Source organism: Pelobates fuscus, chromosome 1, assembly GCF_036172605.1.
Source record: "Pelobates fuscus isolate aPelFus1 chromosome 1, aPelFus1.pri, whole genome shotgun sequence".
NCBI classification, from domain to species: Eukaryota; Metazoa; Chordata; class Amphibia; order Anura; family Pelobatidae; genus Pelobates; species Pelobates fuscus.
In genome coordinates this window covers 265,840,623-265,854,191 of record NC_086317.1, presented here as the reverse complement: position 1 = coordinate 265,854,191, position 13,569 = coordinate 265,840,623, and the positions used below count along the sequence as shown (strand labels likewise).

General features: G+C 41.4%; 1 protein-coding gene across 1 annotated transcript in view; it reads left to right on the top strand.

The window, feature by feature from the left end:
* The window catches only part of LOC134565935 (multidrug and toxin extrusion protein 2-like), a 177,925-nt gene that overhangs the window by 51,939 nt on the left and 112,417 nt on the right, over positions 1-13,569 (top strand). The window contains exon 7 of the mRNA XM_063425667.1: positions 12,307-12,404. Within this exon, the coding sequence (XP_063281737.1) occupies positions 12,307-12,404 (98 nt within the window). The remainder of the gene's footprint in view (positions 1-12,306; positions 12,405-13,569) is intronic.

Sequence of the window (13,569 nt, the reverse complement as noted above, 5' to 3'; positions counted from 1 at the left end):
CTGAAGCTGCATTCTTAGTGAGAGGCAGGACAGTGTGCTGCTGCGGATTTAATAGGGAAATTGATAGCTAGGCTAGTGTATTCAGTGTCCACTACAGTCCTGAAGGACTCATCTGATCTCTGCTGTAAGGACAGCACCCCAAAAAGCCATTTTTAGGGCTAGAACATCAGTCTGCTTTTTTTTTTTTTCTGTGTAATCTAATTGCAGTTGCCTGCCTGCCAGCGTGTGTGTCAGGCTCACAGCGTATACTGTGCCCACTTGCCCAGTGCCACCACTCATATCTGGTGTCACAATAGCTTGCATTTAACAAAAAAAAAAACTTTTTTTACTGTAATATAATAGCAGTCAGTTTCCTTCACACGTGTGCGTTTCAGGTCCTGCCAGGGCACAGTGTCGCACCAGTGCAACTCATATCTGGTGTAACAGTAGTGTACATTTAAAAAAAAAAAAATACAATTTTGACTGTAATAGGTTGAATAGCAGTTAGTTGTCTGCCAGCGTGTGTGTCAGGCTCACAGCGTATACTGTGCCCACTTGCCCAGTGCCACCACTCATATCTGGTGTCACAATAGCTTGCATTTAACAAAAAAAACGTTTTGGACTGTAATATAATAGCAGTCAGTTTCCTTCACACGTGTGCGTTTCAGGGCCTGCCAGGGCACAGTGTCACACCAGTGCAACTCATATCTGGTGTAACAGTAGTGTACATTTAAAAAAAAAAATTTTTTTTGACTGTAATAGATTGAATAGCAGTTAGTTGTCTGCTAGCGTATGTGTCAGGCTCACAGCATATACTGTGCCCACTTGCCCAGTGCCACCACTCATATCTGGTGTCACAATAGCTTGCATTTAACAAAAAAAACTTTTTGGACTGTAATATAATAGCAGTCAGTTTCCTTCACACGTGTGCGTTTCAGGGCCTGCCAGGGCACAGTGTCACACCAGTGCAACTCATATCTGGTGTGACAGTAGTGTACATTTAAAAAAAAAAAAATTGACTGTAATAGACTGAATAGCAGTTAGTTGTCTGCAAGCGTGTGTGTCAGGCCTACAGCGTCTACTCTGCCAGCTTCTGCCAGTGCACAGTGCCACTCATATCTGTTGTCACAGTAGCTTGCACGCATAGTACCACAAATCGAAAAAAAAATGACAGGCAGAGGCAGGCCACCCCACAGGGGCCGTCGTGGTCGTGGTAATGTGATTCCCTTTGGCCCTAGAATAATGCCCAGTCAGAGGCCACGTACCCTGAACTCGAAAAGTTCTGAGGACATAGTTGACTGGCTAACACAGGACACCCAATCTTCTACAGCTTCCGCTCGGAACCTTGACGCACCATCCTCCTCCAGCTTAGCTTCGGGCACCTCTCAAGTTACCACTCGCCCGCCTGCCGCCACCACCAACACTAGCACCACAGCCGCTTCACTTGGTATGTCATAGGAGTTATTTACACATCAATTGGTAGAAATGAGTGATGCACAAGCATTATTGCCAGAGGATGTAGATAACAGGGATATATGTCAGTCAGGCAGCAATTCACACATGGACGTAGGGTGTGATGATGATGATGTTGTACCCGCTGCTGCTTCCTTTGCTGAGTTGTCAAATACAAGTGAAGCGGTTGATGATGACGATGCATCCGTGGATGTCACGTGGGTGCCCGCTAGAAGAGAAGAAGAACAGGGGGAAAGCTCAGATTGGGAGACAGAGAGGAGGAGGAGGAGACGAGTTGGAAGCAGGGGGAGGTTGTCGCAAGGAGCTAGTGGCACAGTCAGACAGCATGCATCGGCACCCGGGGTCAGCCAGACAGCACGCCAATCAACGCATGCTGTTGCCACCACCAGAATGCCGTCATTGCAGAGCTCAGCAGTGTGGCATTTTTTTGTGTGTCTGCCTCTGACAACAGCGATGCCATTTGCAACCTGTGCCAAAAGAAACTGAGTCGTGGGAAGTCCAACACCCACCTAGGTACAACTGCTTTGCGAAGGCATATGATCGCACATCACAAACGCCTATGGGATCAACACATGAGTACAAGCAGCACATAAAACTCAAAGCCGCCATCCTCCTCCTTGTCCAGCATCTTCAGCCACGTCAACCACTGCTGTCCTCCTTGCCCCCTCTCAACCATCCGCCACTCTGTCTCTCGCCTTGAGCAGTTCCTGCTCATCTGCCCACAGTCAGGTGTCTGTCAAGGACATGTTTGAGCGTAAGAAGCCAATGTCAGAAAGTCACCCCCTTGCCCGGCGTCTGATAGGTGGCTTGACTGAACTCTTAGCCCGCCAGCTTTTACCATACAAGCTGGTGGAGTCTGAGGCGTTCATAAAATTTGTAGCTATTGGGACACCTCAGTGGAAGATACCCGGCCGAAATTTCTTTGCACAAAAGGCAATCCCCAACCTGTACTCGATTGTGCAAAAGGAAGTAATGGCATGTCTGGCACACAGTGTTGGGGCAAGAGTCCATCTGACCACTGATACCTGGTCAACAAAGCATGGTCAGGGCAGGTATATCACCTACACTGCACATTGGGTAAACCTGCTGTCGGCTGCCAAGCATGGAATGCGTGGCTCTGCAGAGGAGTTGGTGACACCGCCACGACTTGCAGGCAGGCCTGCTGCCACCTCCTCTACTCCTCCTACTCCATCCTCTTCCATGACCTCCTCGGCTGAGTCCTCTTCTGCTGCTGCGTCTTGCTCCACATCAACGGCACCCCCACCAGCTCCCCAGGTACTATTCCACATCCCGGATACAGCAGTGTCACGCCGTCTTAGGGTTGACTTGCCTGAAAGCAGATAGTCACACCGGACCAGCACTCCTGTCCGCCCTGAACGCACAGGTGGATCAGTGGCTGACTCCGCACCAACTGGAGATCGGCCAAGTGGTTTGTGACAACGGAATAAATTTGTTGGCGGCATTGAATTTGGGCAAGTTGACACATGTGCCGTGCATGGCACATGTGTGTAATCTGATCGTACAACGCTTTGTGCTTAAGTACCCAGGCTTACAGGACGTCTGAAGCAGGCCAGGAAGGTGTGTGGCCATTTATATCCAGCGGTGAAACAACATGCCAGTGAGGCGCTTGATTTGCGACAGCCCGACACGTTGGAATTCAACACTCCTAATGTTCGACCACCTGCTCCAACAAGAAAAAGCCAAGAAAGAAAAAAAAACAAGAAAGAGTGCTGGATCAGGCCGTAGATGAGCGTGAAGAGGGAGAGGAAGAACTGTGGTCACCATCACCACCAGAAACAGCCTTATCAGCATCGCTTGCTGGACCTGCGGCAACACTGGAAGAGGATTGTGAGGAAGAGGAGTCAGAGGAGGAATGTGGCTTTGAGGAGTAGGAGGAAGACCAACCACAACAGGCATCCCAGGATGCTCGTTGTCACCTATCTGGTACCCGTGGTGTTGTACGTGGCTGGGGGGAAGAACATACCTTCAGTGAGATCATGGAGGACGAGGAACTGGACATGAGTAGCTCGGCATCCAACCTTGTGCAAATGGGGTCTTTCATGCTGTCGTGCCTGTTGAGGGACCCTCGTATAAAAAAGCTGAAGGAGAACGACCTGTACTGGGTGTCCACGCTACTAGACTCCCGGTATAAGCAGAAAGTGCCTGAAATGTTACCAAATTACCGGAAGTCGGAAATGATGCAGCAGTTCCAAAATCAACTACCTTGCCTTAACTGCAGATATCGACACTCTGAGGAGCGATGAACCCCTTGACTACTGGGTGTGCAGGCTTGACCTGTGGCCTGAGCTATCCCAATTTGCGATAGAACATCTGGCCTGCCCCGCTTCAAGTGTCCTGTCAGAAAGGACCTTCAGTGCAGCAGGAGGTATTGTCACTGAGAAGAGAAGTCGCCTAGGTCAAAAAAGTCTAGATTACCTCACCTTTATTAAGATGAATGAGGGATGGATCCCAAAGTGACTGACAGTGGGCAATACATTCGACTAAAAAAGGCCTGATGAGGGGGACTACTTAACACACCACTCCTATCTGGTGGCACATTAGATTACACGCGCAGTGCCCCAAATTTGAAGTAGGAGGACCAACTGATAGGAATAGTACTACTTAACACACCTTATAATAACGCAGAGAGAGGCAACGCAGAGAGAGGAGTCTGAAGAAGAGGAGTCAGAGGAGGAAGGTGGCTTTGGGGAGGTGGAAGACCAAACACAGCAGGCGTCCTAAGGGGCTTGTTGTCACCTTTCGGGGACCCTTGGTGTTGTACGTGGCTGGGTGGAGGAAGAGACCTTCAATGACATCAGTGAGGACAAGGAGCAGGACATGGCTAGCTTGGTATCCAACCTTGTGCAAATGGGGAGTTTGCGGTTGTGCAAATGGACTGTTTGCGGTTCGTTAAACGGGGAGCTTGGTCTGTCACTGTGAAGCGGGGCGTAACCCTTACACTACCTGATCGATACAACATCATACCTGATGTTTTAAAGCACTTTATTCCAAACAATTTAAGAATGTTAGGTGATTTATGCCCTTTATGGATTAAAACCAGACTCTGCATCAACTATGTAATTTTCCATGGGAGTTTTGCCATGGATCCCCCTCCGGCATGCCACAGTCCAGGTGTTAGTCCCCTTGAAACAACTTTTCCATCACTATTGTGGCCAGAAAGAGTCCCTGTGGGTTTTAAAATTCGCCTGCCCATTGAAGTCTATGACGGTTCGCCCGTTCGCGAACATTTGCGGTAATTCGATTTCGCCGTTCGCGAACGGAAAATTTTATGTTCGCGACATCACTAATCACTATATATACCTATATATAAATAAAAATAATTAAAAAATGGTACATATTTAAACATATATATTTACACACGTGTATATATATAATAATTATACGTATATATTTCTGTAATAATTTTACATAATTAGGTAATTTTATTAATTGCAATTTGTGGGACCTGCCTGACAACCCAGGCTAGCACTATATTTAACCCTGTAACTTTCCAAGACACCATAAAACCTGTACATGGTGGGTACTGGTTTACTCGGAAGACTTCGCAGAACACAAATATTAGTGTTTAAAAACAGTACAATGTATTACAACGATGATATCGTCAGTGAAAGTGACATTTTTTGCATTGTTCACACACAAATGGCACTTACACGGACAATATTATTGTTCTGATATGTTTTACTGTGTTGAAACACTTATATTTGTGTTCAGAGAAGTCTCCTGAGTATAACAGTACCCCTCGTGTACAGGTTGTATGGTGTTTTCAAAAGTTAGAGAGTCAAATATAAGGTTTGCGTTTCATTTTTTTCACACTGAATTTCGCCAGATTGGTTACGTTGCCTTTGAGACCGTATGGTAGCCCAGGAATGAAAAATACCCCCCCCCCCATGATGGCATAGTAAACAACCCAAGGTATTGCAAATGTGGTATGTCCAGTCTTTTTTAGTAGCCACTTTGTCACAAACACTGGCCAAAATTGGCGTTCAAATTAGTTTTTTGCATTTTTCACACACAAACAAATATTAACACTAACTTTGGCCAGTGTTTGTGACTAAGTGGCTACTAAAAAATACTGGACATACCCCATTTGCAATACCTTGGGTTGTCTACTTTTGCAAATGGTATGCCATTATGGGGGTAATTCACCGCTTTTTTATTATTAATTTGTGTTGTGTTGTCTATTATCTGAAACCTCTACTTTGTAGTGCTTGTTATTTTATTCCTGCATTTCACCATATGTTTAATGGAGAGTTCCTGAAAACTAGTCCTTGTTGAGAAAAAAAAGTATTGTGTGGTAGTTCCTATAGGAATTGTGTGTCTTGCCTGGTTCTTGTGTTAAAGTGAAGACACATGAGGTAGTTTGGTGCAGTTAGTACCGAACTGTGTGGAGGACCATTTGTTCAGGGACCCCATTTGCCATCATCTACAGCTCTTGATGATTAACTTGTGGCTTGGTGAATGGTGTCAGGAGCAAGGATTTGGCTTCATTTCTCATGGTAGCTCTGTTTGGAATGGAAATAAACTGTATAAAAAAGATAGTTTGCACATCTTTCTCAAAAGGGAACAAAAGTCAGTGTGGTTTAATTTAAGAACAGTGACTTAGTCACACCACACAAAAACAAAAGTTTTAGACTTTAGAAAAACAGACTTTTCTAAAATTAGAATATGTGTAAAGGAGTCATCATCAGACTGGAGCAGTTTAAATGGAATCCTTGAGAAATGGGATTAACAGAAAATTGCATTAGGCTTATGTCACGGCTCCCGGCTCCCGGCCCGCGGCTGTGTGACCGCGCTGTCAAACTGAGCTTACCTGCTCACCAACGAGCCGAGAGCCGCCCCGCTTGGTCATCCATCCGCTCGGCAGCAAAACAAAATGGCGCCGACCACACGGTCATGGCCATTTATAGCCCTTCTCCTCCAGGATCACGTGAACGTGCGTGTGAAGGCGACGCGCATGCACGTTTTTGGGTCAGAGGTCATGCTCTGACCAATCACAAAAAAGGAGGGATATTTAACCAGTAACTATTGTTTATAAGCCCCCCTCCATAACCCTTTCTCCTCCTCCTCATTTTGGAGGTGATCCTAAAGAATGTAGGGGGTTCCTCAACCAAATAGAATATCATTTGGAAGCCTTTCTGGTTCTTTCCCAACAGACAGGTCTAAGATTGGTTACCTTATGAACCAGCTAACAGGTAAGGCAACAGGTACCTCCTACGCCTCTAGTTGTTGGTGGACAGGAGGAATTTGAGGTCTGTTCTATATTGGATTCCAGGATCTCTAGAGGTGTATTGTTTTATTTGGTGGATTGGAACGGTTACGGCCCTGAGGAACGTTATTGGATTCCTGCTGCTAGAGTCCATGCTCCTCGTCTTGTCCAGTTGCTTCATAACTGGTTTACTCGCAAGCCGGCTCCTTCCCGCCCGGTGGGTGGTCTTATAGTGGGGGGTACTGTCATTATTAATTAATGGTGGAACTGAGTGTGCGTTCCAACGTGGCATTCACGGGATAGCTTGTTTTTTGGCGGTCTTTCCTACACATGGTCAGTAGCTGCTTTGCATTTACTTACAGTTTATATTGATTATTAATTTAAGATGATTACTGGCAACAGCTGTCACTTTCTTAGTTGATGTATTTGTTAGCTTGATAAAGACCGAGAAGGTCGAAACGTTGCTGTGGTTCCAATAAACTGCCTATTTTTGAACCAAGGAGTGCCTGGACCTCTCTCCTTTACTATACTACTTCTATGGGAATCTGGTGTTAGGTTCTGGTACAGCCAGTTAGTTCACTAACACATTCTGGAAAGATTTATAAGATTAGGCAGAAAGAGGTTAAGCAAGTTATAAGAGCTTTCAAATCATACACAGAAGAGAAAATTGCACAGTCAGTAAAAAAAGGGGACAAAACCTTATTTAGATACATAAATGAGAAGTAAAACAAGGATTAGTTAGATTAAAAACAAAAGAAGGAAGCTATGTAGAAGAGGATAAAGGTCTAGCTGACTGCCTCAGTGAATATTTTTGTTCATTATTTACAGATGAAAATGAAGGATAGGGGCCTTAGTTAGCAAAAAAGTCATTTGTTACATGTGAGTTTACAGAGGAAAAGGTTCTCTATCAATTGTCAAAAGTAAAGACAAATACACCCTGTTCCAAATTATTATGCAAATTCTATTTACATGTCCCAAAGATTAAATATTTTTTTTTTCAGTTTAACTCATGAATGGCATTGTGTCTCAGGGCTCTTTTGATCTCTGAAAACAATCTCGGACACCTGTGATAATTAGATTGCCAGGTGAGCCCAATTTAAGGAAAAACTACTAAAAAAGGGTGTTCCACATTATTAAGCAGAGCACCATTTTCATGCAATATGGGGAAGAAAAATGAACTCTCTGCGGCCGAAAAGAGTGAAATAGTTAAATGCCTTGAACGAGGTATGAAAACATTAGATATTTCACGAAAACTAAAGCGTGATCATCGCCCTATTAAGAGATTTATGGCTGTTTCAGAGCACAGACGGGTTCGTGCAGAAAAGGCACATTGAGGAAGATTTCAGCGAGATCCATGCATCAGATCAAGAGAGCAGCTGCTAAAATACCATTACATAGCAGCAAACAGATATTTGAAGCTGCTGGTGCCTCTGGAGTCCCACGAACATCAAGGTGTAGAGTCCTCCAGAGTCTTGCAACTGTGCATAAACCTTCTATTCGGCCACCACTAACCAATGCTCACAAGCAAAAACGGCTGCATTGGGCAGAAAAATACATGAAGACTAATTTTCAAACAGTCCTGTTCACTGATGGGTGTCGTGCAACCCTGGATGCTCCAGATGGATGTAGTAGTGGATGGTTTGTGGACGGCCACCCTGTTCCAACAAGGCTGCGACGTCAGCAAGGTGGTGGTGGAGTCATGTTTTGGGCCGGAATCATGGGAAGAGAGCTGGTCTGCCCCTTTAGGGTCCCCGAAGGTGTAAAGATGACCTCTGCCAAGTATGTGGAGTTTCTGACTGACCACTTTCTTCCCTGGTACAGAAGGAAGAACTATGCTTTCCGTAATAAAATCATCTTCATGCATGACAATGCACCATCTCATGCTGCAAAGAATACCGCATCAATGGCTGCTTTGGGGATAAAAGGAGAGAACGTCATGGTGTGGCCTCCATCCTCCCCTGACCTCAATCCTATTGAGAACCTTTGGAGCATCCTCAAACGAAAGATCCAAAAGGGTGGGAGGCAGTTTACATCCAAACAGCAGCTCTAGGAGGCTATTCTGACATTTTGCAAACAATTTCAAGCAGAAACTGTCCAAAAACTCGCAAGTTCAATGGATGCAAGACTTGTGAAGCTGCTATCAAATAAGGGGTCCTATGTTAAAATGTAACGTGACCTGTTAAAATGTTTAAGAAGTTAAAATGTTGTATAAGTTTGATTGAAATAGCTTTTGATTTCAGCAAATATGCTGCAAACACAACAAATGACCATTTTTAGTTCTTTACAACCTATAAAGTGTTTTGAAACTTACTGTGCGTAATAATACGTTTTTATGTTCAAAAAAATTACTGTAATCATTAGGAGGTTTGTTCAATACAATTTAAATTGTACTCTTAATAGTTGATAACATGAGAATTATGCCGAATGTTATTTACATCAATTATTTAGGTAAATGAAAAAAAATAATTTGCATAATAATTTGGAACAGGGTGTAGTCAATGGGACCTGATGGAATACAACCAAAGTTATTAAAATAGCTTAGTGGTGTACTCGCAAAATCATTAACATATTCATTTATCCAATCATTGTTAACAGGAGTAGTCCCAGAAGATTGGAAGTTAGCAAATGTTGTGCCCGTTCACATGAAAGGAAGTGGGGAGGAGTCGGGCAACTGTAAGCCAGTAAGCCTTACTTCAGTAGTGGGGAAAGTAATGGAAACCATGTTAAAGGATAGGATTGTTGAACATCTAAAATTTTGATTGGGTAATAATAGATCAGAGTGGGCAGTAGACATTGATTTCAGTAAGGCTTTTGACACTGTTGCACAGAGAAGGGTTATCAATAAACTGCAATCTTTAAGTTTGGATTCCAATATTGTTGAATGGGTAAGGCGATGGCAACAGAGGGTAGTAGTCAATAGAGTATATTCGAAGCATGGTCTTGTCACCAGTGGGGTACCTCAGGGATCTGTACTTGGACCCATTCTCTTAAATATTTTTATTAGAGATATTGCAGAAGGTCTTGATGGTAAGGTATGTCTTTTTGATGATGATACTAAGATATGTAACAGGGTTGATGTTCCAGGAGGGATAAGCCAAATGGCAAATGAGTTGGGTAAACTAGAAAATTGGTCAGGGTTGTGGCAGCTGACATTTAATGTGGATAAGTGCAAGATAATGCATCTTGGATGTAATAACCCAAGGGCAGAGTACAGAATATTTGATAGAGGCCTAACCTCAACATCTGAGGAAAGGGGTAATTATTTCAGATGACTTAAAGTTAGGCAGACAGTGTAATAGAGCAGCAGGAATGCTAGCAGAATGCTTGGTTGTATAGGGAGAGGTATTAGCAGTAGAAAGAGGGAAGTGCTCATGCCATTGTACAGAACACTGGTGAGACCTCACTTGGAGTATTGTACGCAGTACTGGAGACCGTATCTCTAGAAGCATATTGATACATTAGAGAGAGTTCAGAGAAGGGCTACTAATCTGGTTCATGGATTGCAGGATAAAACTTACAAGGAAAGGTTAAAGAATCTTAACATGTATAGCTTGGAAGAAAGAAGAGACAGGGGGGATATGATATAAACATTTAAATACATAAATGGAATCAACACAGTAAAGGAGGAGACTATATTTAAAAGAAGAGAAACTACCACAACAAGAGGACATAGTCTTTATTTAGAGGGGCAAAGGTTTAAAAATAATATCAGGAAGTATTACTTAACTAAGAGGTTAGTGGATGCATGGAATAGCCTTCCAGCTGAAGTGGTAGAGGTTAACACAGTGTAGGAGTTTAAGCATGCGTGGGATAGGCATAAGGCTATCCTAGCTATGAGATAAGGACAGGGAGTATTAAAAGTATTTAGAAAATTGGACAAACTAGATGGGCTGAATGGTTCTTATCTGCCATCACATTCTATGTTTCTATGTTTCATAAGATTGAGAAAAAGGAGCAAACTATTAGATGCCCCTCTCATTAGTGGGCACCTTGATGACCATTATTCAGCCTTTTTTAAGGACTGCCGTGGTTTGTTTTTCATGGTTACAAGTAGAGCCATCACTGCATTAAAGACTTCTTTTGTCTCACAGCTCAACAATAGTTTTTACGCATTAGTTAACTAGGTCTCCAGATGTAAGTCTTATTATACTATGGGCAATTTAGTAATTGATCTAAAATGCATCTTATTTGCTTTTTTCCTGTGTCAACTCTAAGCAAGTGTAAACCTTAACTGATCTTATTCTCATTTCAACCTAGACTAGCTCCATAATTGATGGGCGAAGGTGCTATCCCTGATTGAACAGGGAAGCACAATTTATCTAAAGTGAGCTGTGTAATGGTTGCAAACCATGTGTTCATGTATAATAATAATAATAATAATAATATATGTGTAGAACAATTGTATTTATAGGATGACCTCCACTGTTACTCCTCAAGTTAAATGCAGTAATAAATAGGGTAAGAGTCACATATGGCAGCAGGGGTTAAATCAGCAAAAAACCATTTTCTTTGTCTAGATTTTGGCAAAAGCAGTAGTTCACCTTTTGGGAGGAAATATCACACGGCACTGTCCAAATCTTGATGATCCTTGGTTGTGGTATTTTCCATATCTGCTACCTTTGTCACATTATATCTGATCACACTAGCACGGTTATTCACTAAAGTACTAACTAAAGGAAATTTAAAGTGCATTTCAAAATTTAAGGCAAATCAACTGAACTGAAATATAGCCAAGTTTGAGAATTTTTCAGATGCAGCTATTATAGTCTAATATTTCTAATTCACGTTGAATATTCAACAATTCACACTTTAGAGGGTAACCCTGTTGTGACATTAAGGTCCGTATTTAAAATATCACAAACTTAAAATATTTTTCACAATATTAAGTAATTTTAAATTTTATCCAAAAATATTGAATCATTTGAAAAGCTTACCTGACATTGAATCAAGGCCTAATGTTGTAATATTTTTTTGATTTTTTTTTTTTAAATCTAATTATTATTATTATATATTATATCTGTATATATATATATATATATATATATATATATATATATATATATATATATATATATATATATGTGTATATATATATTAAAAAGTATTTTACAGACTGAAACATTGTGCGAATTTGTAATTGCTCAATAAAGCAACAGATGAAATTTACTTTGAAAGACTCCTGAGTGTTCTCTACTGGTATTGTGTGTGTGTGTGTGTGTGTGTATATATATATATATATATATATATATATATATATATATATATATATATATATTTGTCCATTTTAATGTTTTTAAAAATAATTGTAAAAATGTATCCTAAAATATTAAGTAATTGGAAAGACTTATCCAACAACATTAAATCAAGGCCTATGTTAGCTATCTAAATTGCATGTGTACATGATACAAAAACAGAAAATATGACTGAACTAGTCAATTGCTAAAGCTGAATCGTTAAATGCACCAGAAGAACATATTATGCATAGTTTGCCAGTATTTCCATAGACGCTATGTGCACCATAACAACTTTATTGTTACAGTAGAGTTATGTGAACATTAAGTATATGCTTTTCTGCTGTTTTCGTTTGTTTAAAATGTTTATTCTGTGTTTTTGTATTGCCATTGCAGAATATAATATGGCCTCAGATCCTCTCTGGCTTGATAGCAAATATCATCAATGCTATTCTAAATGCAATCTTTATTTACATCCTGGACCTGGGACTAGTGTAAGTAATTATATAGATGTATTTCAATTATTGTAGCAGATTATGCTAGTCTGACAACATTTACCACCATTCCCTTGCCTAGATTGTACCGGATTTCATATCTTTCTGTTTTTACAAGGCTTACAACCAAAATTTGCATAAGGTTTACTTACCCCTCACCTTCCCACATGTATTTTAAATACTTTTAACTACTGAAAATGTGGGGGTCTGTTAACTTAAAATGTTCTTGGTCTTGCCAACATCAATTTGAAAATATCTAATCTGTAATTACCCATTACCTTGTTTAATTTTTCAATTTAAATATTTAGCTTTGAATGGGACACTTGCTTCCCTCTGCAGGCTAAAAAAAAAAGTACGTAAATATGATTTTATCATATTTTTTCATATTTACCCATTTCTTCTGTCTCATGCTCTCCACACCCACTGCAGCGTGGATGAGGGGAGGTGGGGGGTGAGGATACTTATCTAACCAATTGATTTCCTATCACTAGAAATACTGAAATAGTGTGTGTTATAATCTTCCAATCCTAATTTATAGGAACGCAACTGTAGAGGTATAACGTTTTGGAGTATATCACTTTAAGAAGTAAAACAATAGTGATAATGCAGTAATAACGTGATTAAAGGAACTGAATACCTTTTGGGAATATATGAACTTTCACTTAATGGGTATCCTGTACATAATGTACATAACAGGATGATTCTCAGAAAACTCTTTATTTCAAGTAGGCAGCAATCAGTCAGCTAGCAGACAGCAGGCAGGTTCTTTATTATGAAGCAAAAGCAGACATCATGCTTGATTTTAATAGAACACAGTAGTCAAATAACAGTCTAGAGTCTGGGAATTAGAGAGATCAGCAGAGTCGAGGAGTGAAGCAGATGTTGGTACACATAAGTATAGCAAAGAGGAAGCTAAGACAGCAACTTTGAAATGTGAGGAACAAATTAACCGAGCAATTTCAAAGTCGCAGCAACTTCCCTTTAACACGTCTCCGTCTGATGTTAGATGCGTGGGTGGAGTGATCGATCGGCGAAACCCGGAAGACATTGAGGGAGTTGCCGTTTGGCAAATATGACAGTGTGTTGGTTATGCCTCACAAATGTACACATGTGCAGTTGGAAGATCTCTTCACTTTGCAACATCTTGACAGGGGGAGAAGACAGG